General features: G+C 42.8%; 1 protein-coding gene across 1 annotated transcript in view; it reads left to right on the top strand.

Moving 5' to 3' along the window:
- Nucleotides 1-9,985: 9,985 nt before the first annotated feature.
- The window catches only part of BBS5 (Bardet-Biedl syndrome 5), a 55,843-nt gene continuing 38,406 nt past the window's right edge, over nucleotides 9,986-27,422 (top strand). Inside the window, exons 1-5 of the mRNA XM_082260586.1 lie at nucleotides 9,986-10,131; nucleotides 13,806-13,888; nucleotides 17,205-17,270; nucleotides 20,603-20,652; nucleotides 24,232-24,359. Of these exons, the coding sequence (XP_082116712.1) occupies nucleotides 10,070-10,131; nucleotides 13,806-13,888; nucleotides 17,205-17,270; nucleotides 20,603-20,652; nucleotides 24,232-24,359 (389 nt within the window). The 5' untranslated portion in view covers nucleotides 9,986-10,069. The remainder of the gene's footprint in view (nucleotides 10,132-13,805; nucleotides 13,889-17,204; nucleotides 17,271-20,602; nucleotides 20,653-24,231; nucleotides 24,360-27,422) is intronic.

The raw sequence follows: 27,422 nt of genomic DNA, 5'->3' as shown, positions 1-27,422 counted from the left end.
GTGTTGGTCATTAAACCTAGTATATCCCGGGGCCCTTCGACTGTTGCATCGGACCTACTATTCCCACAGCCACCCCTATACCGATCTATCACCTTCTGGATGTGCTCTTTCCAATAACCTTTTTCCAAAAATGTTAACATCAGAATTTCTGCCTGGGACAGGTACTCTGTGGTATCCATGCAATCCCTACGTAACCGAAAGAACTGACTGTATGGTATATCGTCCTTCCACTTGGGGAGATGACAACTTTTTTGATGCAAGTAGGAATTGCCCGCTGTCTTCTTAAAGTGTGTTCTGGAGATTGTTGCCCTCCTGTTCCCAGGACAGCTCAAGGTCCAGAAAGACTAAAGAATGTGTATCCACTACATGTGTGAACTTTATTCCAAAATTATTGGAATTGCAATAGGATACAAAGCTGGCCACTGTGTCCAAAGGACCATCCCTGATGATAAGCACATCATCAATCTATTGCCCATAGTATACTAGATGCTGGGCAAATGGGTTCTTGGTCCAGATGTTATTCTTCTCCCAGAAACCCATTAACAGATTGGCATAGCAGGGTGCAAAATGTGCACCCATAGCTGTGCCAGATATATGTCCGTAGAAGGACCATTAAATTGAAAATAGTTCCTTTCCAGAGCAAACTTGATACTTTGACAAATTAATTCAGATTTGAGGAGATGCATATACTCTGCTTCTGATAAAAAATGTTCCACAGCCCTTAATCCACCCTCATAGGGAATGGATGTATACAGCGAGCATACGTACAAAGATAACCACAGGTACCCAGGCTTCCACCTATTTTTCTGTAAACTGTCCAAAACCTGAGAGGAGTTCCTAATGTAGGCCGTCAGGGACGTCACCAGCAGTTGGAGAAAAATGTCCACATATTGGGACAGTCTGCTGGTGATTCCATCCATGCTGGCCACAATGGGTTTCCCTGGTTGGCAACCCGGGTCCTTGTGGATTTTGAGTATGTGATAGAAATATGGTGTTTTGTAGTAATAATAAAGAACAATTTTTCAGATTTATTAATGACTCTTATCAAAATCCTGATTGACAAACTCCTGCAATTCCACTTTATATCCAGGCAGGGGGTCCTCACTCAAACTTTTACAAGAAGTTGCAGTCGAATATGAGTCTATGAGCCTCTTTTAAGTAATCTGTTTTATTGTGAATCACTATACCTCCTTCCTTGTCAGCTATCCAGATCACAATATCGTGATTTTTCTTAAAAGTCTCCAAGGCCTCTTGTTTAGAATGGGATAGATTATGGCTGCTAACTTTCCCTTGGGGGTAGGTGCATAGTTCGATGAAATCTGCATACACCATGGAGTAATAGGTTTTCATAAATTCATTCTTAACATGATGCGGATAAAATGCTGATTTTGGACGGAAACTGGTATAGACGATATTATTAATAAAAGGGGCCGAAACCAGAATATCTGGTTCTATACCCCCTCCATAAGCAGTTCCTCCAAAATGTTCAGCACTTCCGCATCTGTTTCATATCTTATGGGCTCTCCGGACTCGGCAACTACTAGATCAGTATTAACCTCAATTCTACGGGTATAATTATCAACCTTATCTTTATCAGACTTCAGACTATAATATCTCTGAACTGTAATATCACGAATATAAATATGTTCTGAATAAATCAAATAGATTGTCATTACAACTCGGGGCGAAATTTAATCCTTTCTGTAGAAGACTCATCTCATCATCATTTAATATATGTTTAGATAGATTGAAAATATTAACAGTCAAATTCAGAAATCTATTTTCCCTCTTTTTGCTCTGCTTCCCCTTTCCTCCTCTTACCCCTCTGGGTCTTCTATTTTACTTTTTTCCACGGAAGGGGGGCGGCCTAAAAAATTCCCATTCTCTCCAGCATGATCAATATGTGGTGATTCATTGGGTACTATAACATCAATGGTACCTATAGAATCAGTTTGTCTTTCACCCAAAGGCACCGGAGGTGCAATATGACCTTGTGATGGACCCTCCAATGGTCCTATGTTACTATCCAGAACACCAAATGGATTGAAGGTGGGGGATGGCAAATTACACAGGGATTACTCCCCTATTCTGTGCCTTATCCAAACCCAAAGTGGAACAGCTCTTAAGAGTCTCAGTCTGTGATGCGAGGTTGGTACAGGGGACCACAGTGGAAACGAGGTTATCCTCCATAGATGCCTGCTCTGATGGCTTTTTCTTATTTGAGGAACTATCATTCCCACAATAAGGGGAAATTCTATTCACATTGCAGAATTTATCCTTGTTGTTGTATTTAAACTCCTAAACAACTTTTTTGATTACTTGTGATTCTACCCACGTGGTGTATGTCTTGGAATGTCCATGCCGGCAACAGTATGTGGGGAGGACCACAAGGAAATGAAAAGTCTGTATAGGGGAACATATTAAGTATGTAGAAAAAAAAAAAAAAAAAAGGGTTTGAAAACATAGTGTGTCTACACACTTTACACTAAAGCACAACAAGGATCCGAGTCTATTAACTTTTTATGGAATAGATAAAGTTACGAGAACCCTGCGATTGTTGCACTTCATCAACAGAAGAACAGGGTTGGGTACACCTGCCCTTAGCAGGGACCACTACTCCATTGTCAGAGCTATATGTCAGGGTGCCGCTGCTCACTACAGGTTTGAATACTGAGCCTGATTCTGACAGTGAGGCTTCCCCATCGCTCTCATCTGTCATGCTCAGCATTGTGTAGGCCTCTTCACTAGTGTACCTCTGTTTGGACATTTTGGCCAATAAATTTATAGGTACCTAGAGTGACTCACAGGTAAAAAAGCTGGTTGTCAAGGACTGTTCGAACCGCTACCAAAATCTTTAACTGCTAGTGCTACCAGAGATCAGGCCTGACTCTGCTAATGCTGCGGTTTATTGTGCTGTGTATTGGAGGTGACAGTAATCTGCTGATACTGCACTTCTTGGGGGCTGGGCGGAGGGGCTAAACACAGGTGCTGGCAGGTGTCGGGGTTGGTCCTGTAGTGCTGCGTTTTGGAAACCCTATACTATACTATTGGGGACGCTAGTATAGTTCTGATCTGATCAAAGATATTGACCTGTTCAGACACTATACTAGTAATGGAGGTGTATGATTAAATAAATGTATCACTAAATACGCTGTCCGCTGGAACCACTGATTGGCTTCCGCTGTGTCCAATCACAGCGGGAGCAGGGCGCTGGCGACGTGCACCTTAGACCAGGAAGAAGATGCGACGTACAGGTACGTCGTTTCGCGCAACCGAGCCGCCCTGCTGCAGTAAATGTGCAGTGGGCAGTCCGGATGCGGTTTAAGTGGTTGTAAACCTCAGACATGAAATATGAACAAAGCATATTCCCATATAGTGTGTACTTCTCTCAATAAAAAGCACTAAGTGTACACTATATTACCAAGAGTATTAGGACACCTGCCTTTACACGCACTTGAACTTTAAAGGGAATCCCAGTCTTAGTTCGCAGGGTTCAATATTGAGTTGGCCCACCCTTTGCAGCTATAACAGCTTCAGCTCTTCTGGGAAGGCTGTCCACAAGGTTTAGGAATGTGTCTATAGGAATGTTTGACCATTCTTCCAGAAGCGCATTTTTTAGATTAGGAACTGATGATGGACAGGAAGGCCTGGCTCGCAAGTCTCCACTCTAATTTATCCCAAAGGTTTTCTATCGGGTTTGAGGTGCATGCCAGTTAAGTTCCCCCATCCCAAACTCGCTCATCCATGTCTTCATTGGCCTTACTTTGTGCAATGGTCCAAATCATTTGGTAGAGGGGGAATTATTGTGGGAGGTTGTTTTTCAGGGGTTGGGGTTGGGCTTGGCCCATTAGTTACAGTGAAGGGAACTCTTAAGCCATCGGCATACCAAGTCATTTTGCAAAATTTCATGCTTCCAACTTTGTGGGAACAGTTTGGGGATGGCTGTGCACCAGTGCACAAAACAAGGTGCATAAATACATGGATGAGCGAGTTTGGGGTGGAGGAAATTGACTGGCCTGCACGGAGTTCTGATCTCACCCGGATAGAACAGCTTTGGGATGAATAAGGCTGCGAGCCAGGCTTTCTCATCTAACATCAGTGCCTGACCTCTCAAATGAGCTTCTGGAAGAATGGTCAAACTTTCCCATAGAGTCACTCCTAAATCTTGTGGACAGCCTCCCCAGAGGAGTTGAAGCTGTTAGCTGCAAAGGGCAGGCCAACTCTATTTTGAACCCTACAGACTAATGGGCCATACACACTATACAATTGTCTTTAGATTTTTTCCTTTAGATTTACCAAAACCATATAATATGAGGTCAAATCTAAACATTTTCAATTTGTATGCAATCAGGCAGGCCCTTGCACTACATAGTTGAAGGTAAATCTAAAGGAAATCTAACAACAAAAGTTGTATAGTGTGTATCCAGCTTAAAGCGGAGTTCCGGCCTCAAAAAACATTTTTTGATAAAAATACCCCCCCGAGACAGTCAGGGCTAGTGCATTTCAGCAACGATAGTCTCTGAACTGTCCCCGGTTTCACTTACCTTTTAGAAGAAATACTTACCTTGAAAATATCTTGTCCAGCGCTGCCATCTCAGGTTTGGGCAGCTGAAGCCGGAGCGTCCTCTTCGGTGATGTCGGAGTCCCAGAATGCCCTGCACCGGCCCCGCTCATCACTTCTGGTGCAGGCGTGGCATCCCTGCACAGCTTCTTGGCATGCCCAGAAGCAGTTTAACGGGGAATGACGTGCCTGAACTGTAAGTGACGAGCAGGGCCGGTGATAACGTTCGGCTCCCAGGAGTCAATGCAAGCAGGAAAAGACGGCGCGGGCCGCGGCCGAAGAGGAAGGAAGGTAAGTATATTTTCTTTAATAACAATGCAAGTAAATAAAAAAAAGGAACTCCGCTTTATGGCTCCTTTCACACGGTCCGCCTCCGTCGGTGGACTCCGTGCTGCTCAGCGGGGGATCAATACACTGATCTACGCTGAGCAGGCAGGTGACATCTCCCTCTTCGCTCTGTGTGTGGAGAGGGAGGTGTCAGAGCCCTGCTGCTCTCTATAGGGAATCGGAAGAGAACGGACTGCCTGCCCGCTCTCATCCAATCCCATCCGATCCGATCCCCTGAACGGATGAAAAATAGGGTTTCCATCCGTCCGGATTTCACAGACAGGATCAGATGCGGATGGCAGCGGGTGTCAGTGGAAATGTCTCCGCTGACATCCGCTGCCCCATAGGGATGCATGGAGGATCCGATCAGGTCCGCCTAAAAAACTGACAGGCGGATCTGATCGGATCGTTCGTGTGAAAGGACCCTTATGGGCCATACACACTATAAGATTTTCTGAAGACTTTTTCCTTTAGACTTACCAAAAACCATATAAAATGAGGTCAAACCTAAACACTTTCAATTTGTATGCAATCTGGCAGGCCCTTGCACTACATAGAAAAGGTAAATCTGAAGGAAATCTAACCACAAAAGTTGTAGTGTGTATCCAGCTTTAAACCCTGTACACACGATCAGATTATCGAACGATCTGTCGTCCGTTTTTGTGGCATGCTAATCTGATGTGGAAAGTGAAGAGGTTATTTTCATACGAATTTTCCCGTACGACAGAGTTCTACTTCAGAAGTGATGTCATGTGTTGGATTGTTTTGTATGTGTTCTTTCATCTCTGAGCATGCCTGGTCTTGCTCTTAAGATTTTTTTCCGTCAAAATCTGTACTAATAAGATGAAAATCGGACGTTGTATTACGGACGACAAAAATTTTATAGCCTGCAAATCAGGATTTTGTCAGCCGAAAAGTCGGAGTTGGCTGTCGAAAGCACCATACTAACAATCCGAAAATCGGCAGATCGGTCGTCAGAAGAATTTTCCCTACAGATATTCTTATCATGTGTACGGCCTTTAGACTGGGATTCCATTAAAGTTCATGTGCGTGTAAAGGTAGGCGTCCCAATACTTTTGGTAACACAGTGTATTTTGAGGATGACCCAGTATACAATATGAGATAGAGGATGAATAAAATAACAAAAATGACACAGGAGAGATGATGTTTCTGTGTAAAGTGATATTAAACTCACAGTTTTTTATGCATTTTCAGCAGCTGATGTCCCTTGCTGAGTATGCAGATTCTTTATCCTTTATTCCCTGCCTATGTTCCGGGAAGTGATGTCACCTGCTTGGAATGTACTTTCCCTGGTTCTTTCTGATAACAGTGCATAGACACTTACCATAGGTTCACAATAGTGCTGCATGATGCGTTTTTGTAGTGCAATGTTATGCGTTTTTTAATGCTGAGGTGTTTTCTTTTTTTCCAGGAGAAAGAGACTTTTTTTTTTTTTTTTACACAAAATTCAGGCAAAAAAGCACCGACAACCAGGGCTTTTTTTCAGCGGGAACGTGGGGGAACGCAGTTCCGGCACCTTCAGTACTGAATGGTACTGTATTTAATGGCAAGGGGTGCTTGGGTGTGCTGGAGGGTCTATTGATAATGGCTGCTGGGGGAATCTATTGTTGCTGGAGGGGATCTATTCTCTGAGGAAAAAAAGCCCTGCTGACATTTGTACATGCATTTTACCTGCACTTTTCATGCATGCCTATTGATATCTATGGGGAAAAAACAACTGTGCACTGCACCAGAGGAAGCATTTGCACTAGGGTTGCCACCTCATCCTTTTAAAACAGGACACATAATAATTACACAGGTTCTGCGGCTGATATAATGCACATACCACCTTAACCTCCCTGGCGGTCTGATTATGTCAGGATTTCTGTGCTAAAAGCGGTACATTGTTTTGCATGGAAATCTGTTGTTTTACATTTTAAAACTCACCTTCCCCTGTGATCCCCCGCCGTCCTCCCCCACTGTCCTCTCCCGCTGTCCTCTCGCTCTGTGCTCGGCCGATGCCTACACCTGTCTTCCGCTTCCCTTCCCTGCAAGCGTTGCGACGCAGGGGGGTGGAACCGGTGGCAATTTAAAAAATGTAAATAGACAAGTGACATGATACAAAGCTGTGATCCTAACGGATTACACTGTATCATGTCATTTCACCACAGGATTGCACCTGGTGACTTTTCCAGTGCCCTGCCTATGCTTTTCCAGTGCTTTGTGCCTGGAAAATCGAGAACGACCATGGCGTCCAAAAAGCGTTCTTTTTGCGCAAAAGCGCTTTTAGACAAACTGGAAAACAGCGAAACAGAGTTACTGGAAGAACTGAGCGATAGCGATTCGTGGGAAAATTCGTCATCAGGTACGGAAAGTGAAAACAGCGACGATTCTGATGTCTCTTTCTGGCACATCGCTCCGTTGGAAATTCTGAAGAATCATTTGATATACTTCCCAAATTCCACAAACTATGTGCCAGAAAGAGACATCAGAATGGTCACTGTCGTCACTTTCCGTACCTGATGACGAATTTTCCCACGAATCGCTATCGCTCAGTTCTTCAAGTAACTCTGTATCGCTGTCGCTGTTTTCCAGTTCGTCTACAAGTGCTTTTGCGCAAAAACAATGCTTTTTGGACGCCATGGTCGTTCTCTATTTTCCAGGCACAAAGCACTGGAAAAGTCACCAGGTGCAATCCTGTGCTGAAATGGCATGTTACAGTGTAATCTGTTAGGATCACAGCTTTGTATCCTGTCATTTGTGTTTTTACACTTTTGAATTTGCCGCCGGTTCCACCCCCCTGCGTCGCAACGCTCGCCAGAAGGGAACCGGAAGGCAAGTGCCGGCAATCAGCCGTGCACAGAGCGGGGAGAGAGGGTGAGGATGGCGGGGGGTTGCAGGGGAGGTAAGTAACATTATGGGGTAATCCCGAGTGTGGCTCAGGGTTACCGCTTTTGGTACCAAAAGTTAATCCCGAGCCACACTCGGGAATACCGCCAGGTTAATCAGCCACAGAACCTGTGTAATTAATGGGTGTCCTGGTTTAAAGGGATGAGGTGGCAACCCTAGATTTCACCATAGAGGATAATGTGATTTCCCTTGCCGTGCAGTGCAGCATAACAGCAAATACAGGAAACAAACGCACTGATAATAACGAGGACTTAAGCCTCGTACACACGCTACGAATTTCCGCCGACCGGTCGTCCTTCTTTTGTCCAGAATGGTGTCTGTTGGTTGGATTGTGCTCTAGACTGCACACGAATTTTACTGCACGACAGAATTCTACTTCAGAAGTGATGTCATGTGTTGGATTGCTTTCTATGTATTCTTTCGTCTCTGAGCATGCCCAGTCTTGCTCATAAGATTTTTCCCCGTCGAAATCTGTACTAATGAGACGAAAATCGGACGTGTGTTGACGGAGGACAAAAATTTTAATGCCTACACATCAGGGTTTTGTCAGCCGAAAAGTCGGAGTCGGCTGTCGAAAGTACCATACTAACAATCCGAAAATCGCCAGATCGGTCGTTGGACGAAATTTCCCTTCCGAATTTCTTATCGTGTGTACGGGGCTTAAGGCTCCAGTCACACCCCACACGTGCAATTTGTAAATGTGTGCAAAATCACACTTTTTGTGCACATTTAGGAAAAAGGCACTAAAAATGTGTGTTGTTTTTGTGGTGCCATTCATTGTTAACTGCACCCCAAACATGGCAAGCAGAAATGCATTTTGCCATGTGATAAAACATGTCCAAGACTCAACATGGCAAAAATTGTCATGAGTTGCTTTGTTGGGGCCCACACAGGGAGGTGGATTAGTGATGGACAGCAATTGTAGAACTCTTTCTCCAGCAGCTGAAATCTGGTCTCTCCCCCCTCTCTCTGCTGCTAGCTTTTATCTGCTGAGAAAGAGACAGTCGCTCCTCACTAATTCCCAGCCCTGGCTCTAATTGTTAGCTATGCTTCTAAGTTTGTTATCTCTGTAACTTTGTTTCTCTCCCTCTGTCTCTCTGATCCCAGAGCTCCAACTGCCCAGCCTGTATATTGTTTTCATCTCATCTTCATTTTTATTTATCAAATCAGTTTCATCTTTTAGATTTAGGAGGAATTATGTCAGTTATGTTGTATTTGTGTCTGATAATGATTTTACTGTATTTTTAGCAAAACATAGCTTTAATATTTTCTTGGGGGGGGGGGGGGCTGTCAGGCAGTCTGTACGATTTCTATCGGCAGCCCTGCCCACGCAAAAACATACAAAAGCGTGTTTGATGTGCTCTGGGTGCAGTTTCTTTGTGTGAACTAAGCTCAGGGGATCCGCCTTCTTCTTCTAAAAGACATTGTCTGCCCCCTCAGGAACTAGGGTCATATTAAGCTGAAAAGCGTTGTCTGCCCCCTCAGGAAGTAGGGTAATTTTCAGCTGAAAGGCGTTGTCGGCCCCCTCAGGAACGAGGGTCACTTTCAGCTGAAAGGTGTTGTCTGCCCCCTCAGGAAGTAGGGTCATATTAAGGTGAAAGGCGTTGTCGGCCCCCTCAGGAACGAGGGTCATTTTCAGCTGAAAGGCGTTGTCGGCCCCCTCAGGAACGAGGGTCATTTTCAGCTGAAAGGCGTTGTCGGCCCCCTCAGGAACGAGGGTCATTTTCAGCTGAAAGGCGTTATCTGCCCCCTCAGGAAGTACGGTCATTTTCAGCTGAAAGGCGTTGTCGGCCCCCTAAGGAACGAGGGTCATTTTCAGCTGAAAGGTGTTGTCGGCCCCCTCAGGAAGTAGGGTAATTTTCAGCTGAAAGGCGTTGTCGGCCCCCTCAGGAACGAGGGTCACTTTCAGCTGAAAGGCAGTAACAGCCTGTGGTTGGAATATCTAATGCTAGGAGAACTCTACAGAGGACAGGTAATGTGTGCCCGGCTCTATCATCAGAACACTCAGCAGTAAGCAGCTCATATGGCTTCAGGTCACCTATGAATAGTACAAGAGAGGGTACAGCACTGAGGTCTGACAGACAGACAACTGCCCTCTAGTGGTCACACACGCTGACTTCTAATGTACATGCGTGACCACACCCCTTCAGCGTGCTTGCGTACAATGGTATTACGTGCCCTGAGCAGGCGCATTCCACAATCTACTGTCAGGGGTTGCTGTGGTAACCGGAGCCGGCTTCTAACTTCAGGTCCCGAATAGGCCGGAGCACAATGCTGTCTGTACTGGACGCTCTGTGGGAGGACCGCGATGTCCGCTTTGATATCTCTCCGCAGTGAGTGCTGGGAACGGGGCTCCATCTCTGAGACATGATAGCGTACAAAGCATACCGAGCAACTGGAATAGTGACAGTCAGCTGTGTACGGAGTGACCCCCCCCCCCGGTCTTCCTCCTCTGCAGTACTGTCATATGTGATAATTACACCCCCCCCCCCCCTTCTTCATCACAGACCACCCTCCCCCCCCCCCCCTCCCACCACACGCACCTCAACTGCATACTGTACATACCAACCTCTGTAACCCAGTATTCTTATCCCAGTATATATGGTCCAGTATTTGTATCCCAGTATCCATATCCCAGTATTCTTCTCCCATTATCCATATCCCAGTATTCTTCTCCCATTATCCATATCCCAGTATTCTTCTCCCATTATCCATATCCCAGTATTCTTCTCCCATTATCCATATCCCAGTATTCTTCTCCCATTATCCATATCCCAGTATTCTTCTCCCAGTATCCATATCCCAGTATTCTTCTCCCAGTATCCATATCCCAGTATTCTTCTCCCAGTATCCATATCCCAGTATTCTTCTCCCAGTATCCATATCCCAGTATTCTTCTCCCAGTATCCATATCCCAGTATTCTTCTCCCAGTATCCATATACCAGTATTCTTCTCCCAGTATCCATATCCCAGTATTCTTCTCCCATTATCCATATCCCAGTATTCTTCTCCCATTATCCATATCCCAGTATTCTTCTCCCAGTATCCATATCCCAGTATTCTTCTCCCAGTATCCATATCCCAGTATCCTTCTCCTAGTATCCATATCCCACTATTCTTCTCCTAGTATCCATATACCAGTATTCTTCTCCCAGTATCCATATCCCAGTATTCTTCTCCCAGTATCCATATCCCAGTATTCTTCTCCCAGTATCCATATCCCAGTATTCTTCTCCCAGTATCCATATCCCAGTATTCTTCTCCCAGTATCCATATCCCAGTATTCTTCTCCCAGTATCCATATACCAGTATTCTTCTCCCAGTATCAATATCCCAGTATTCTTCTCCCAGTATCCATATCCCAGTATCCATATCCCAGTATTCTTCTCCCAGTATCCATATCCCAGTATTCTTCTCCCAGTATCCATATCCCAGTATTCTTCTCCCAGTATCCATATCCCAGTATTCTTCTCCCAGTATCCATATCCCAGTATTCTTCTCCCAGTATCCATATACCAGTATTCTTCTCCCAGTATCCATATACAAGTATTCTTCTCCCAGTATCCATATCCCAATATTCTTCTCCCAGTATCCATATACCAGTATTCTTCTCCCAGTATCCATATCCCAGTATTCTTCGCCCAGTATCCATATCCCAGTATTCTTCTCCCAGTATCACTATCCCAGTATTCTTCTCCCAGTATCCATATCCCAGTATTCTTCTCCCAGTATCCATATCCCAGTATTCTTCTCCCAGTATCCATATACCAGTATTCTTCTCCCAGTATCAATATCCCAGTATTCTTCTCCCAGTATCCATATCCCAGTATCCATATCCCAGTATTCTTCTCCCAGTATCCATATCCCAGTATTCTTCTCCCAGTATCCATATCCCAGTATTCTTCTCCCAGTATCCATATACCAGTATTCTTCTCCCAGTATCCATATACAAGTATTCTTCTCCCAGTATCCATATCCCAATATTCTTCTCCCAGTATCCATATACCAGTATTCTTCTCCCAGTATCAATATCCCAGTATTCTTCTCCCAGTATCCATATCCCAGTATTCTTCTCCCAGTATCCATATCCCAGTATCACTATCCCAGTATTCTTCTCCCAGTATCCATATCCCAGTATTCTTCTCCCAGTATCCACATACCAGTATTCTTCTCCCAGTATCCATATCCCAGTATTCTTCTCCCAGTATCCATATCCCAGTATTCTTCTCCCAGTATCCATATCCCAGTATTCTTCTCCCAGTATCCATATCCCAGTATTCTTCTCCCAGTATCCATATACCAGTATTCTTCTCCCAGTATCCATATCCCAGTATCCTTCTCCCAGTATCCATATCCCAGTATTCTTCTCCCAGTATCCATATACCAGTATTCTTCTCCCAGTATCCATATCCCAGTATTCTTCTCCCAGTATCCATATACCAGTATTCTTCTCCCAGTATCCATATCCCAGTATTCTTCTCCCAGTATCCATATACAAGTATTCTTCTCCCAGTATCCATATCCCAGTATTCTTCTCCCAGTATCCATATACCAGTATTCTTCTCCCAGTATCAATATCCCAGTATTCTTCTCCCAGTATCCATATCCCAGTATTCTTCTCCCAGTATCCATATCCCAGTATTCTTCTCCCAGTATCCATATCCCAGTATTCTTCTCCCAGTATCCATATCCCAGTATTCTTCTCCCAGTATCCATATACCAGTATTCTTCTCCCAGTATCCATATCCCAGTATTCTTCTCCCAGTATCCATATACAAGTATTCTTCTCCCAGTATCCATATCCCAGTATTCTTCTCCCAGTATCCATATACAAGTATTCTTCTCCCAGTATCCATATTCCAGTATTCTTCTCCTAGTATACTTATTCCAGTTGCAATATCTCAGTATCCTTATTATAGTATTCCTCTCCCAGTATTCTTATCCCAGCATATATGTTCCAGTATCCATAAACACAGTATAAAAAATACCAGTATTCTTATCTCAGTATCCATATTCCAGTATTTTTCTCCCAGTATCCATATTCCAGTATTCTTATCCCAGTATCCATATTCCAGTATTCTCCCAGTATCCATACGCTGCTTTATCTGACCTTGCTAGCTGATGTTGTCTAATCTGATTAAGTGTCTGGTAGCTAATCTGATGCTTTTGTTAAATAGAAAGCAAGTACCAGTCCGTAAAGCCTAGCTAGGTTCATTGATAATGGCTTGGTATACCCACAATTTATTCTTATTAGCTATTTACACACTTTAAGAGAAGTTATTAGGGCATAACACTGTTTTATTCTGTGTATGTTCACAGAACAGTATAATTGGGGGTATTTTCCTCTAAGTTTATAGTACATACATACATGTTATGCAGGTTTTACATTCCTACCATAGCCATTCAGATACATACTTACTGTAATGTTTTTTTTATAATCCGCACTAGATAACTCAGTTACAAGAGTTCTCAGAATGAGAAGTATCCTTTGTGCTGATGCCTCTTATGTGCCCTGGAATCTTTAGTCCTCTGTCCCCAGTGGGTGTTGTGGGGTAATACAAGCCATATGAACTTTTATTCATCTGCCCCTCCTCCTCCATTTGCTAGTTTTTGCTGCCTTTGGTCTTGCACATTGATGTAATTTATGTTGCTCATACATTCAGGCATATGATTTTGATAAGACCCTGCTGGCAGCAATGGCTAATTCACAAAGCAGCACGGATCTGGTGGGTGGTAACATTCACCATGTTATAAAACAGTTACTTATATTTCTTTTAAAGACTGGCATGTACAAATTGGCAGCTAAATACCCATATGGTGAATTCAGGGACATCAAGTGTGAATGACCTGGCATTTGATGGTGAGCAATCGTTTCCGCTTGTCAAATAAAACCCTAATATGATCTTCCTTCAAGTCATAGATGCTGAAAGCAGGCTGATCCATGTTAGTGTCTGTTGTACTTTACAGTCTTTATCTTTTTTCTGTGTGTCTGTTATCTTTCCCCAGACAAATGAAAATGAGACCTGGAGAAGTGCTAATAGACTGCTTAGATTCTATTGAGGATACTAAGGGAAACAATGGCGATCGAGGTAAAACTACTTTATATTAGTTGTTTGTTATATCATCATTTCTTTTCTCTGGCAACAGTTTTGTATTACATTAAAATTGAAGTTTAAATGAAAATCTGCTATAGTCATTTTACTGCACTAAAGCTGGCCATACTTTATATAATTTTCTTTTTCAATTTCCTTTAGATTTACCTTCAACTACAGTATCTCATAAAAGTGAGTACACCCCTCACATTTTTGTAAATATTTTAATATATCTTTTCATGTGACAACACTGAAGAAATGACACTTTGCTACAATGTAAAGTAGTGAGTGTACAGCTTGTACAAAAGGGTAAATTTGCTGTCCCCTCAAAAAAACTCAACACACAGCCATTAATGTCTAAACCGCTGGCAACAAAAGTGAGTACACCCCTAAGTGAAAATGTCCAACTTGGGCTCAAAGTGTCAATATTTTGTGTGGCCACCATTTTTTCCCAGCACTGCCTTAACCCTCTTGGGCATGGAGTTCACCAGAGCTTCACTGGTTGCCACTGGAGTCCTCTTCCACTCCTCCATGACGACATCATGGAGCTTGTGGATGGTAGAGACCTTGCCCTCCTCCACCTTCCATTTGGGGATGCCCCACAGATGCTTAATAGGGTTTAGGTCTGGAGACATGCTTGGCCAGTCCAACACCTTTACCCTCATCTTCTTTAGCAAGGCAGTGGTCGTCTTAGAGGTGTGTTTGGGGTCATTATCATGTTGGAATACTGCCCTGTGGCCCAGTCTCCGAAGGAAGGGGATCATGCTCTGCTGCAGTATGTCACAGTACATGTTGGCATTCATGGTTCCCTCAATGAACTGTAGCTCCCCAGTTCTGGCAGCACTCATGCAGTCCCAGACCATGACTCTCCCACCACCATACTTGACTGTAGGTAAGACACACTTGTCTTTGTACTCCTCACCTGGTTGCCGCCACACACGCATGACACCATCTGAACCAAATAAGTTTATCTTGTTCTCATCAGACCACAGTTCCAGTAATCCATGTCCTTAGTCTGCTTGTCTTTAGCAAACTGTTTGCGGACTTTCTTGTGCATCATCTTTAGAAGAGGCTTCCCTCTTGGGTGACAGCCATGCAGACCAATTTGATGCAGTGTGTGGCGTATGGTCTGAGCACTGAAAGGCTGAACCCCCCCCCCCCCCACCACCACCACTTCAACCTCTACAGCAATGCTCACAGCACTCATCCGTTTATTTCCCAAAGACAACCTCTGGATATGACGCTGAGCACAAGCACTTAACTTCTTTGGTCGACCATGGTGAGGCCTGTTTTGAGTGGGACCTGTCCTGTTAAACCGCTGTATGGTCTTGGCCACCATGTTGCAGCTCAGTTTCAGGGTCTTGGCAGTCTTCTTATAGCCTAGGCCATCTTTATGTAGAGCAACAATTCTTTTTTTTCAGATCCTCAGAGTTTGCCATGAGGTGCCATGTTGAACTTTCAGTGACCAGTATGAGAGAGTGAGAGCAATAACACCAAATTTAACACACCTGCTCCCCATTTACACCTGAGACCTTGTAACACCAACGATTCACATGACACCAGGGAGGGAAAATGGCTAATTGGGCCCAATTTGGACATTTTCGCTTAGAGGTGTACTCACTTTTGTTGCCAGAGGTTTAGACATTAATGGCTGTGTGTTGAGTTATTTTGAGGGGACAGCAAATTTACACTGTTATACAAGCTGTACACTCACTACTTTACATTGTAGCAAAGTGTCATTTCTTCAGTGTTGTCACATTAAAAGGTATAATACAATATTTACTAAAATGTGAGGGGTGTACTCACTTTTGTGAGATACTGTATGTAGTGCAAGGGCCTGCCTGATTGCATAAAAATTGAAAGTGTTTGGGTTTCACCTCATATTATATGTTTTTTGGTAAATCTAAAGGAAAATTGTATAACTTATGGCCAGCCCAAAGCTGGGTTCACAGCACTGCGCTTCAGTAACACGAGAAAACACAGTATGGATGTTGTTGTTCTGCACTGTCATTCATTCTTGGTGGCACTCCAACACACCTTGCCACACACATGTGTTGCAGCGCACCACAACACATAGTAACACCCAGAGGTGGGGGACTTGCGTCACATGACATGACTTAAGTCATACTTAAGTCACCAGTTTGAGGACTTGAGACTTGCTTGACTAAAATTAATAAAAGACTTGACTTGACTTTGACTTGGTATTCATGACTTGAGACTTGACTTTGACTTGAGACATATGACTCGAAATGACTTTACTTTTTTAAGTTATTAAATATTTGCCTTTTCTCAAGATGTGTTAAAGCAAAATTAATGTGCCTGTTATGTTTCTGACACCACAGTCACTTAAAACACCTCAGTGTGTTCTGATTTTTAGGACACTGGCTGTTTAACAGTGGAAATACTTAACATGTTTTTAGTGACTGTGGTGTTGAAACATGACCGGACGAGGGATTTTGAGCTGTTTGGGCATTCAAAGTGTTTCTTTAATATGCCAAGAAAAAAGCACTAAGCAGTTTTGTTAATGTTGAAAATAAAACAAAACCTTTCCTGACCACTGACTTTTAAATGATTTAAAGGTGAAAATTGGGGTAGATCAGTATTTTGACTTGATTTGTGACTTGATCAAAATAAATGACTTGACTTGACTTCACTTGCTTGCTTTTCGCCACAGTAACTTGGGACTTGCTTGAGACTTGAAGGTTAAGACTTGAGACTTGCTTGTGACTTGCACATGTGTGACTAAAGGCCCGTACACACGTACCGATCGTCGGCATACAAACGTCGGCGGACGAAAGATCTGCCGATTGTACGCGTGTTAGTATGGTGCCTCCGACAGATGTCTGTGCACAATCCGCGGACAAAAGTCTTTCTTGCAAACATGAAAATTTTTGTCTGCGGACACCAGAACGGACGATTGTTCGCCTGTCAGTACACAATTCGGCCGACAGACCGCAGATTTGCAAGACTGGGCATGCTCAGAAAATTAAAAACACAGGGAAAGTTAACCATTACATGACATCACTTCTGCAGTCAGCTGAAGTCTGCAGACAAAATTCTTGTGCTGTCCTTGTGCGGTCTTTGCACTTTTCAACAGACACCGACATCCCGGGGAGAAAAGAGGAACATTTGTATGCCGACCATCGGTACGTGTGTACGGGGCTTTACTCCCATGTCTGGTAACACCGTACAGTGCCTTGTGGTGCACTGCTTTACCAAAAACGGTGCATGTACCTTTTTTGTGGTGCATTTTGCATTACTGGATTTTGCATTACTGGATTTCTGTTCACTGATGTATGCATTCTTCTTCCAGGCAGACTTTTAGTGACTAATCTGAGGATAATTTGGCATTCCATAGCCCTACCTCGAGTCAACCTTGGTAAGTAGAATAGGTTTGTTTGTGCTGTAACACTTTTTCTTCTCGTCAGGTAAAATCACAATTTCATGCATTCCGCCAATTGGATATTTTACTTTTTTCTGAATCCTCAGACGATTGTCATGCAGTCTGGCTTACTATAATCACAGCAGGAAATAGTTTCTGGCTGTGGGCTATCTACAAGGGTGCTCATTATTGGAGATGCTGAAAAAATGTGGTTTTATCTTTTAAAATTTCTTGCTCCTCCAGTGACTAGTGCTCCTTTTTTCTCACAGGTGCTCCTTGTATGTGAGCAGGCCCTTGATATCCCCACCTAATGTGCAGCACTGCTGGTTCTGCATTGTATGTGAGGACGTCAGAGAGGCTGCAACCATAGGAAGAACAAAGAGTAGCAGCTTCCAGGAATGATAACACAGCGGGGAGAAATTATGCAGGACCATAAAATAAGGTTGTGCTTATTCCAATACCCCTAAACTAAACAAGATATTAATTAACCCTGGTAGTGCTGGGGGGGGGGGGGGGGTGACCTTGCAGGGTGAATTTTTACAGATCCTCAAAGCTCAGCTTTAAGATTTGTGTTCAAACTACCAGGCTAGTTAACTATTCATAATTAATGAAACCAACAGTTGCTGCAGAATTAATTCATTAAACCAGCACTAGCAGCGCTTAAAGTCTGTGCATCTAAACAAATCTCCGAATGTCACATAAACAATTCACACAAGAGTCCACCACGTGATTAGTGATATTCATGAATTGGTGACACCACTATGTTGTATTGAGAGTTCCACTTTAGGTTTAAGAAACAATTATGTATAGTTAAATGGATTGTGAGACAGCCAATACTGTATACCCACACCCAGTGCAACAATCTTATAAACGATAACTAGGTTGAATGAAAGATTAATATCTAGACGTCAGCTGCCACTATCAATAACACAGATAAGAAAACCAACAGCTGCTGCAGAATTCATTCATTCAACCAGCACTAGCAACGCTTAAAGTTTGTGCATCTAAACAAGTGTCCGAATGTCACATAAACAATTCACACAAGAGTCCGCCACATGATTAGTGATATTAATGAATTGGTGACACCACTATGTTGTCTGGAGGTAATCAGGCTAGTCCAAGCATATTAACCTTTCACCACACCACGTGAGTTCCTCTCCCCTTCCGAAAACAAACTCACCAGATTGGCATAGACATTTGGCCTTGTAAAGATCTTTGGATTCTGACCCGATATCTCACACCTCCATCCATTGGTATATGCTCATAGGTAACAGATGAAACACATAGCGTAATCCTAATACAGTGTTCATTCCCCAAATCCCCCTTTAAAATACACTCACATGGTAAAAAAACAAAAAACAGCATAAAACAATGTCAAGGGTGATTCAGCGCATTTGGTCTCTCTCACCGCACTCTGGTAACACTTGAGCTCAGTGATTCCCGGGTGATTCCAAAGTTGCTGAGATCCACTCACAGAAGCCGCGTGGTTACTGTGAGTGGATGTCAGCCACTCCGGAATCACCCAGGAATCACCGAGTGTTACCGGTGTGTGGTGAGGGAGACCGAACGCGCTGAATCACCCTTTACATTGTTTTATGCTGTTTTTTGTTTTTTTACTATGTGAGTGTTTCATCTTTTACCTATGAGCATATACCAATGGATGGAGGTGTGAGATATCGGGTCAGCATCCAAAGATCTTTACAAGGCCAAATGTCTATGCCAATCTGGTGATTTTGTTTTCTGAAGGGGAGAGGAACTCACGCGGTGTGGTGAAAGGTCATGTGCTTGGACTAGCCTGATTACCTCCAGACAACATAGTGGTGTCACCAATTCATGAATATCACTAATCACGTGGTGGACTCTTGTGTGTGAGTTGTTTATATGACATTCAGACATTTGTTTAGATGCACAGGCTTTAAGCGTTGCTAGTGCTGGTTGAATGAATGAATTCTGCAGCAGCTGTTGGTTTTCTTATCTGTGTTATTGATAGTGGCAGCTGACGTCTAGATATTCATCTTTCATTCAACCTAGTTATCGTTTATAAAATTGTTGCACTGGGTGTGGGTATACAGTATTGGCTGTCTCACAATCCATTTAACTATACATAATTGCTTCTTAAACCTAAAGTGGAACTCTCAATAAATTAATTTTTTAAGTTAAAACAGAACAACTTCTGCTACACCATCACCGGTTCCTGAGGGTAAAAAATCTATCTTGCCGATACTGATTACGACGGCTAGGAGCTGTATCCCCCTGCTCTGGAAGCAGACACAGCCCCCCACGGTTGCCATGTGGCTGCGGAGTGTTGCTCATATTAATGAAATTGAGGATCTTGTCACTACAGCGTGAGGCACGATGGTCCAGTTTCTTGAACGGTTGTTTTATTGGCATGAATTTGTGTACTCTGCAGAGTACAGAAATCTCATTACCTAAACTCACACTAGTTCTGCGGCAGCTCATCTCTACTTTTTTCCCTCTCCTCCCATCATTTCTTTTTTGTGCCTCCCCCCTGTTCATTCCTGCGCCTCTCTGTCTCTGTACCCTCTTTAGTGCTTTACTTGCTACTTGAACCTTTTGAATAAAGAGAAAATTGCCTTTTTGTTTTTTTTTTTTTTGTTTTTGTTCTCTGGCATGCTTGCATTCGGGACGACACTGAAATGCAAGTGTGGGTGGTTGTGCCCCTTCGCCTTCGTGTGCCGGCCATGAGACAGATGCCGATGGAGGCGGAGGCCACTCCCTGGGACCCCCCCAGCATGCACAGATATTACATGATCTTATCGCTCCCTTTGACTCAGGGCTGGTTATTCTACTGGTTACATGTATTTATGTTGTCGTTTTATTCTTCAACTGCCTACTTCGCTACGATGATTTGCACTTACAGCCCATTTTAAGTAATGTATTGTCATCTACCGCAGTTGGTCATCACATGTATCTTAAGACTTTGTCATGTTGACTTTTGTTTTTCCTGTTTGTACCGCATGCCTTTTAAATAAAGAATTTACAAAAAAAAACGGAACCTCACCCTAAAAGGATAGTTTTGCTTTATGCCCTCCTCCCTCCCTCCTCTTCTTTTTTTGGCACTTTTTTATGAAGGGGGGAGCAGGTACCTGGTTTTTACCCGCTCACACTTGCGGTCTACTGGAAGTTCTCCACCCCCCCCAATTATTATAAACTGATGTGATTATTTACATGTAGCTGTTCTTTTTCACATAGAAGACTGCATTTTCCCTTATTAGTATTTGATATTACATGATATTTCAGACCTAATATCACAACTTGATTCATACTGTAATTATTTTTATATATTGTTTCTTTATTTTGTTTTATAGCTGTCGGCTACAATTGTATTATAAATATTACTACAAGGACCGCTAACTCTGTAAGTATAATTTAGATCTATAAAATGTAATGCCATGCTGATAATATTACAACTACAGTGGGGAAAATAACAATTTGATCCCCTGCAGATTTTGTAAGTAAGAGCTCTTTCACACGGAGGGACCGCATTGCGATTCGCTCCGGCACTTTTTTTTTTTTCACGGAGCGGATGACACTCGTGTCATCCGCTCCGTATGTCCGCATATCATCCCATCCATTTGCGGATGATATACGGACATAATGTATGTCATCCGCTGACATCCGCAATGCCATTGACATACATTATGTCCGTATATCATCCGCAAAAAAATAGGATGATATACGGACATGCGGAATGCCCGTGTGAAAGGGCCCTTACAAAGAAATAAAGGATCTATAATTTTTATCATAGGTGTATTTTAAAAGATAGAGTCAGAATATCAACCAATAATCCAGAAAAAAAAACATAATTCAAATGTTATAAATTGATTTGCAGTTCAGCGAGTAAAATAAGTATTTGATCCCCAAGCAAAACATGACTTAGTGCTCGGTGGAGAAACCCTTGTTGGCAAGCACAGAGGTAAGATGTTTCTTGTAGTTAGTGACCAGGTTTGCACATATCTTAGGAGGGATTTTAGTCCACACTTTACAGATCTTCTCTAAATCCTTAAAGTTTCTTGGCTGTCGCTAGGCATCTTGAAATTTCCGCTCCCTCCATAAATTTTCTATAGGATTAGGGTCTGGAGACTATCTAGGCCACTCCATAACCTTAATGTGCTTCTTCTTAAGCCACTCCTTTGTTGCTTTGGCGGTATTTTTTGGGTCATTGTCATGCTGAAAGACCCATCCATGACCCATCTTCAGTGTTCTGGCTAAGCGAAGAAGGTTCTCATTCAAGTTTTACAATACACGGCCCTGTCCATTGGCCCTTCAATGCTACAAAGTCGGCCTGTACCTTTAGCAGAGAAACAGCCCCAAAGCATAATGTTTCCACCTCTGTGCTTGACCATAGGGATGGTGTTCCCCTCCTCAAGAAGGCACATGTACAGTCATGCAACTGAACATCTAAATGATTCAGAGAAGGATTGGAAGAAAGTACTGTGGTCAGATGAGTTCACAATTGAACTCTTTGGCATTAACTTGACTCGCTGTGTTTGGAGGAAAAAAATGCTGACTATGACCCTAAGAACGCCATCCCTACAGTCAAGCACAGAGGTGGAAACATTATGCTTTGGGGCAGTTTCTCTGCTAAAGCTACAGGCTGACTTTGCGCATTGAGGGGTCAATGGACGGGGCCATGTATTGTAAAATCTTGGATGAGAACCTTCTTCCCTCAGCAAGGACACTGAAGATGGGTTGTGGATGAGTCTTCCAGTATGACAATGACCCAAAACATACTGCCAAGGCAACAAAGAAGTGGCTCAAGAAGAAGCACATTAAGGTCATGGAGTGAAGTAGCCAGACTCCAGACCTTAATCCTATAGAAAATATATGGAGGGAGGTGAAACTTCAAGTTGCCAAGAGACAGCCAGGAAACCTTAAGCATTCAGAGAAGATCTGTAAAGAAGAGATGTGTGCAAACCTGGTCACCAACTACAAGAAACGTCTCGCCTCTGTGCTTGCTGACAAGGGTTTATCCACCAAGTACTTACTCATGTTTTGCTTGGGGATTAAATACTTATTTTACTCACTGAACTGCAACTTAATTTATAGCATTTGTTTTTTGTGTTTTTTTTTTTTTTTCCGGAATTTTGATTGATATTCTGTCTCTATCATTTAAAATACACCTATGATACAAAGAATAGGAGGGTCTAAAATGTTTTAAGTGGGCAAACGTACAAAATTTGCAGGGTAGCAAATAATTATTTTTCCGACTGTATGTGCTACAGATTTAATAGGAGACAATTATGAGGGATTATTCTGCTGGAGATATTTCCTTGGTGATATTAACACCACCTAATTATTTAAGATTTTAAAGAGGCAACTATTATGTCCACATTGCTTTAGCTTTAAAGCTACGTTCACAGTAGCTTGAGCAGTAAAGCACAATGTATTCACATGCAGGCCAGCGCAGTGTGGGCTATGGCAGGGAGCAATACAATACCCTTATCAACACTTTACATTGCTTGTTTTCTTTTCTTTCGTTTTTTATTTTGTCCAAATGTATTTGAAGTGTCAGTTCATATCCCTTCACCTAATCTTAAAAAACCTAATAAAAAATATTACTTCTTAGATTTGAAGCAGTGCTATAATCCTAGCAGGTCATATGAGTAATCTGGTGCTCGGTCAGCATCAAGAGCATAAATGTGTACAATTATAGGGAACCTCCATACAACTTACATAGTCAGACCAATTAAGAAAACGTGTATCAAGTTCATCCAATGGAAAGAAAAAAGAATAAATAGAAAGCTTCAATATATGTAAAATATGGGCAGTTTTTGGACTTTAAATGAGACACCGGCAGGTATTGCTCTGCGTCTCCATCCCTGTAGATGACAAAACTGAAGAAAAAGGGGGACTAAAAAAGGTGTGTGGAAAACAGCCAGCCCCTAGCTTGATATACTCACCCACCAGTCTGTTAACAAACCAAATAAAGCTGTCTAACAATGTAGGTTAAAAACAGGGGTTTGGTTAACACACATTTGCAAACGCATGTGTAAGCTGCAAGGCCTCTCCACGGCACCCTGTGCATCTTGCAGTCCTAACACTACTCAACCTGAGTGTCTCCACAATGGAAGCACATAAATGCTGATGGATGGATGGATGGGAAACAGGTGGGCTTGGAGATGGCCCGACTCCCCAACCTGCTCCCATCCATGACTGGTATTGAAAAACGAATGGCTGTGTAATAGCCATGGGGTGCAAACTAAAAAATGACCAGCTGGGAAGCACACACCTCCATCCCTTTAGTATACAGTAGGTAGTAAAGACACATTGGGACTTTAAATGAGACACCAGCCTGTAAAGCACAACGTCTCCATCCCCGATAACATAAAATATGGGCAGTTTTGGGACTTTAAATGAGACACCGGCAGGTATTGCTCTGCGTCTCCATCCCTGTATATGACAAAACTGAAGAAAAAGGGGGACTAAAAAAGGTGTGTGGAAAACAGCCGGCCCCTAGCTTGATATACTCACCCACCAGTCTGCTAACAAACCAAATAAACCTGTCTAACAATGTAGGTTAAAAACAGAGGTTTGGTTAACACACACAACCTTTCTTCAGTTTTAGCTTCAATATATGTAACCCTTTTCCTAAAGTTAATCCAGGAGAAGGCAAAAAAAAACCTTATAAAGCATGGCCCTATTTGCTGCAAAAGGGAATACTCCTTCTTGTTCCCCTTAATGGTATTCTGTATCACTAGAGGAACTGCTTTTAAGATGGTATTAGAGAGGCAGGGGGGCCCCAGAATGATTTGGCAGTGGGACCACATCACAAAGTTAAAGACTTCCTGCTCTGGAATGCATTCAGCCTAGGGCTCTGGATACTGCAGCTTCCATCATAGATTTCTAAACTAGTTGTTTTGTTTTACCAATTTTTTTTATCCTAATTTTTGGTGTATAATTTGATTATATTTTTTTCCTTCTAATTTTCTAATAGAAATTGCGGGGACAGACAGAAGCTCTCTATATATTGACAAAGTGCAACAACACCCGTTTTGAGTTTATTTTTACAAATGTGGTACCAGGAAGCCCTCGGCTTTTCACTTCAGTTATTGCTGTGCATCGGTAAGCTACACTCTGTTGAATTCTAGATTTCTTTAAAGGAAACCTGTACTGAAAGAAATGGTGGCATTCATTGAAAAATGCTAGTTGCTTCATGTCATCAATACTTTCTGAGTCTGTTCATACTACATACAGGTCATGGATTTTGAAAATGTTAAAGCCATTGGATCAGCAAGATAGCCAGTCAGCTAGCATTTTTAGAAGTAAAGGCCAGCAGTGGAAGCCTATCTATATACTGTATTTCTCTGTTATATTTAATACTGCAGTGGTAAGAGACTCTAGACCCTTCAATCTACTAACCTCTAAACCGAAGGCAAAGTGCTTAAAGAGGTAGTAAACTTTGCTATGCAACTTTTACCTACATGTAAGCTTATAATAAAACTTACCTATAGGTGAAAATGAATCTCCTAAACGTGCACCTTTTAAGAGATATTCACTTTCTCAGCGACCAGTTACATCACCAGGGCACTGCGCTTTGAAGGGACTAAGTATGCAGTCCCTTTGGAGCACTGTGCCGTGATTGTGGCTCCTGTGTGCATGCATGAGAGTGATGCCATTGAGGCTCGCCCATTCAAACTGCCAAGCGATGCATGGCAGATAGCAAGGATTTCTGGACAGGCACATAGTGTCTGTGTCCCCACACAGACTGGGGACTCACTGAGCTATCCTAAACATACAATGCTTTGCAGTGGCGAAACAAGCTATAGATCCTATGCCCTCTATGACAGGCATTATACTTACCTATATCAAGAGAGATTCTATCTCTGAAGGCCTTGAAGCCCTCGCTAAACCAAACAAAATCCTGCCGACATACAGCCTTATTCAAAAAGTCTGGAATAAGGTCAAATACTTACAGTATGCTACCGGGTATACGAAGTACAGCCCGATCTGGAACAATAACAATTATCCAGAGCTAGCGAAATTGGTGCATGGCATTCGATGGGAGAGGTATGGATGTCCCAGATCTTTCGAGATGGGGTCCTGATACCTTTTGCGTCCCTGCAAGCTTAATGCTCACTTACCCGATTATATGCTGTTTTACTACTTGCAATTAAAACATGCAGTCAGGGAGCAGGGGGAAATGTAGGAATGGCGGTTGTCTCCTACTCCTATATTTAATCTTATACAACTGACAGACAGCTCTAAAGGTTTTATATCTCAATGTTACAATATGTTAATATCGGAATTTCATAAAGGCCACCCTAGTATAGCGACTTCACAGGGGGAGAATGATTTGGGGCTAATATCAACTGACCAATGGGAAGAAGCATATCAGGCGGTGGGTACTTGCTCTTTAAATGCAGCACAGAAGTTGTCACAGCTGTATATTATTTTATGTGCTCACTATACTCCCCTGAAGCTGAGCAAGATGGGATATGGTACGGAGCCACACTGTCCTAGGTGCAAAAGAGACCATGGGGACTTGATCCATCTGCTATGGAGGTGTCCCAAACTCCACCTGTACTGGAGCCAAATCATAAATACACTAAACATGGTATTTAAAGTAACAATGCTAATAGACCCTAAATGTCTACTGAACATCCTAGAAGGTGTTGTAGAGGAGGAGCACCCCAGGACAGCTGTCGGAAGGTCCCTTATGCATGCCCAGAGGTTAATTTTAGTATTGTGGAAATCCGCTGATCCCCCCCACACATAAATCTTGGGTGTCAGCCATTGGAAATGCACTACTTTTAGGACGTCATATCTACACAAGACGTGGCTGTCAGGGTAAATTTGTAAAGCTGTGGGGCCTATGGTTGGATACCCCTGGACTTAGTCCATGGGAATTGGTACTTCAAAAATTGTTGGTATGCCCGAATAAAAAATGAAGATATGTCTTTAACAGTTGCATAACAATAGCTGCACGTCTTGTGGATTATTGGTTGGGTTGAACTACAATAGTATAATTTCTGATATATATGTAATGGTCTGACCATATATAGATACCAATATCTGTATTTCTATGCCCACAAATGCAACACAAAAAAAGGGAGGATTGCCAATGTACTGTGACTGTATTATTATATTGTATTGTTACACTTATTGTATTGTTTTAAACAATAAAACATTTTCCTGATTTAAAAAAAAAAAACAACATAAACGCAGAAGGCCATACAATAAAGCTGACCATTGATGGTTTGAATATCGGCCGGTTCAGCAGGGACCAGCCAAGATTTGAACCATCTATGGGCAGGCTGATTGTACCCAAGTTGATGCATCGATGAACTTGGGTACAGCCAGCATGTCATTTTTTTACATTATATCAGTAATCGCTGTGTTCTCCTGGCAGGGACGGCTGCCCACACAATAGCTTTGTGAGAGGGATGTCCCCATCAACACTGACCGTGTTGATTAGGGAATCGAGTGATTTTCTTGTAGGAGGGAAAATCACATTATCTATGGCCTGCGTACATTTTTGAACATTTGTTAGGACAGACAGTGTTCAACTGATAAAGATGAGCAACCAGCACAGTTCAGACAAGGTTAATTATGTTAGACGTTATTCCACAGCCCCCTCTAAGATATTAAAAATCAGGAAGAGCTTAATTTTAAAAATCTGGCTAGTTGCCAGATTTGTTTCTATATTCCTGATTGTCTGAATTACTGACTCAAAACAAACATGGAGCAAGTAAAATCAGAGTAGTCCTAACCTCATAGCTGCATTTTTGTTCTGGCTAAGGAACTTTGAGACCAGAGGTCAGCATTACAGCCAGGGAAACTGTGTTTTCGGAAGCAGATCTGCAGTGTCAGGACTCTTCTCCCATACTTCTCTTTGAACAAGTTTCTTAACCACTTGCTGACCAGCGACTTACCCATACAACGCTGGATTTTAAATGAATGTACTGGAATGATGCCTGAAGTTGACATTTTTTAGGACCAGCGGTTCTCTTGTAAAAGCAATCCTAGCAGCTAATTATAAGCAGTGGGTGGGGGGGATGAAGACCCCCCCCCCTTCCACGGCTTTCTCGAGCTCTCCTGTCCCACCAGGGGACCTGAGCGACCAGCCAGCTGGCTAATCGGAGAGCCGAAAAAGCCCAGATTGGCTATGGTAACCCGGAAGCCATG

Source organism: Pelophylax lessonae (genome assembly GCF_965119305.1).
Source record: "Pelophylax lessonae genome assembly, chromosome: 6".
Classification (NCBI taxonomy): Eukaryota; Metazoa; Chordata; class Amphibia; order Anura; family Ranidae; genus Pelophylax; species Pelophylax lessonae.
The sequence above is the reverse complement of the archived record's forward strand: the minus strand, read 5'-3'. Positions and strand labels throughout refer to the sequence as shown.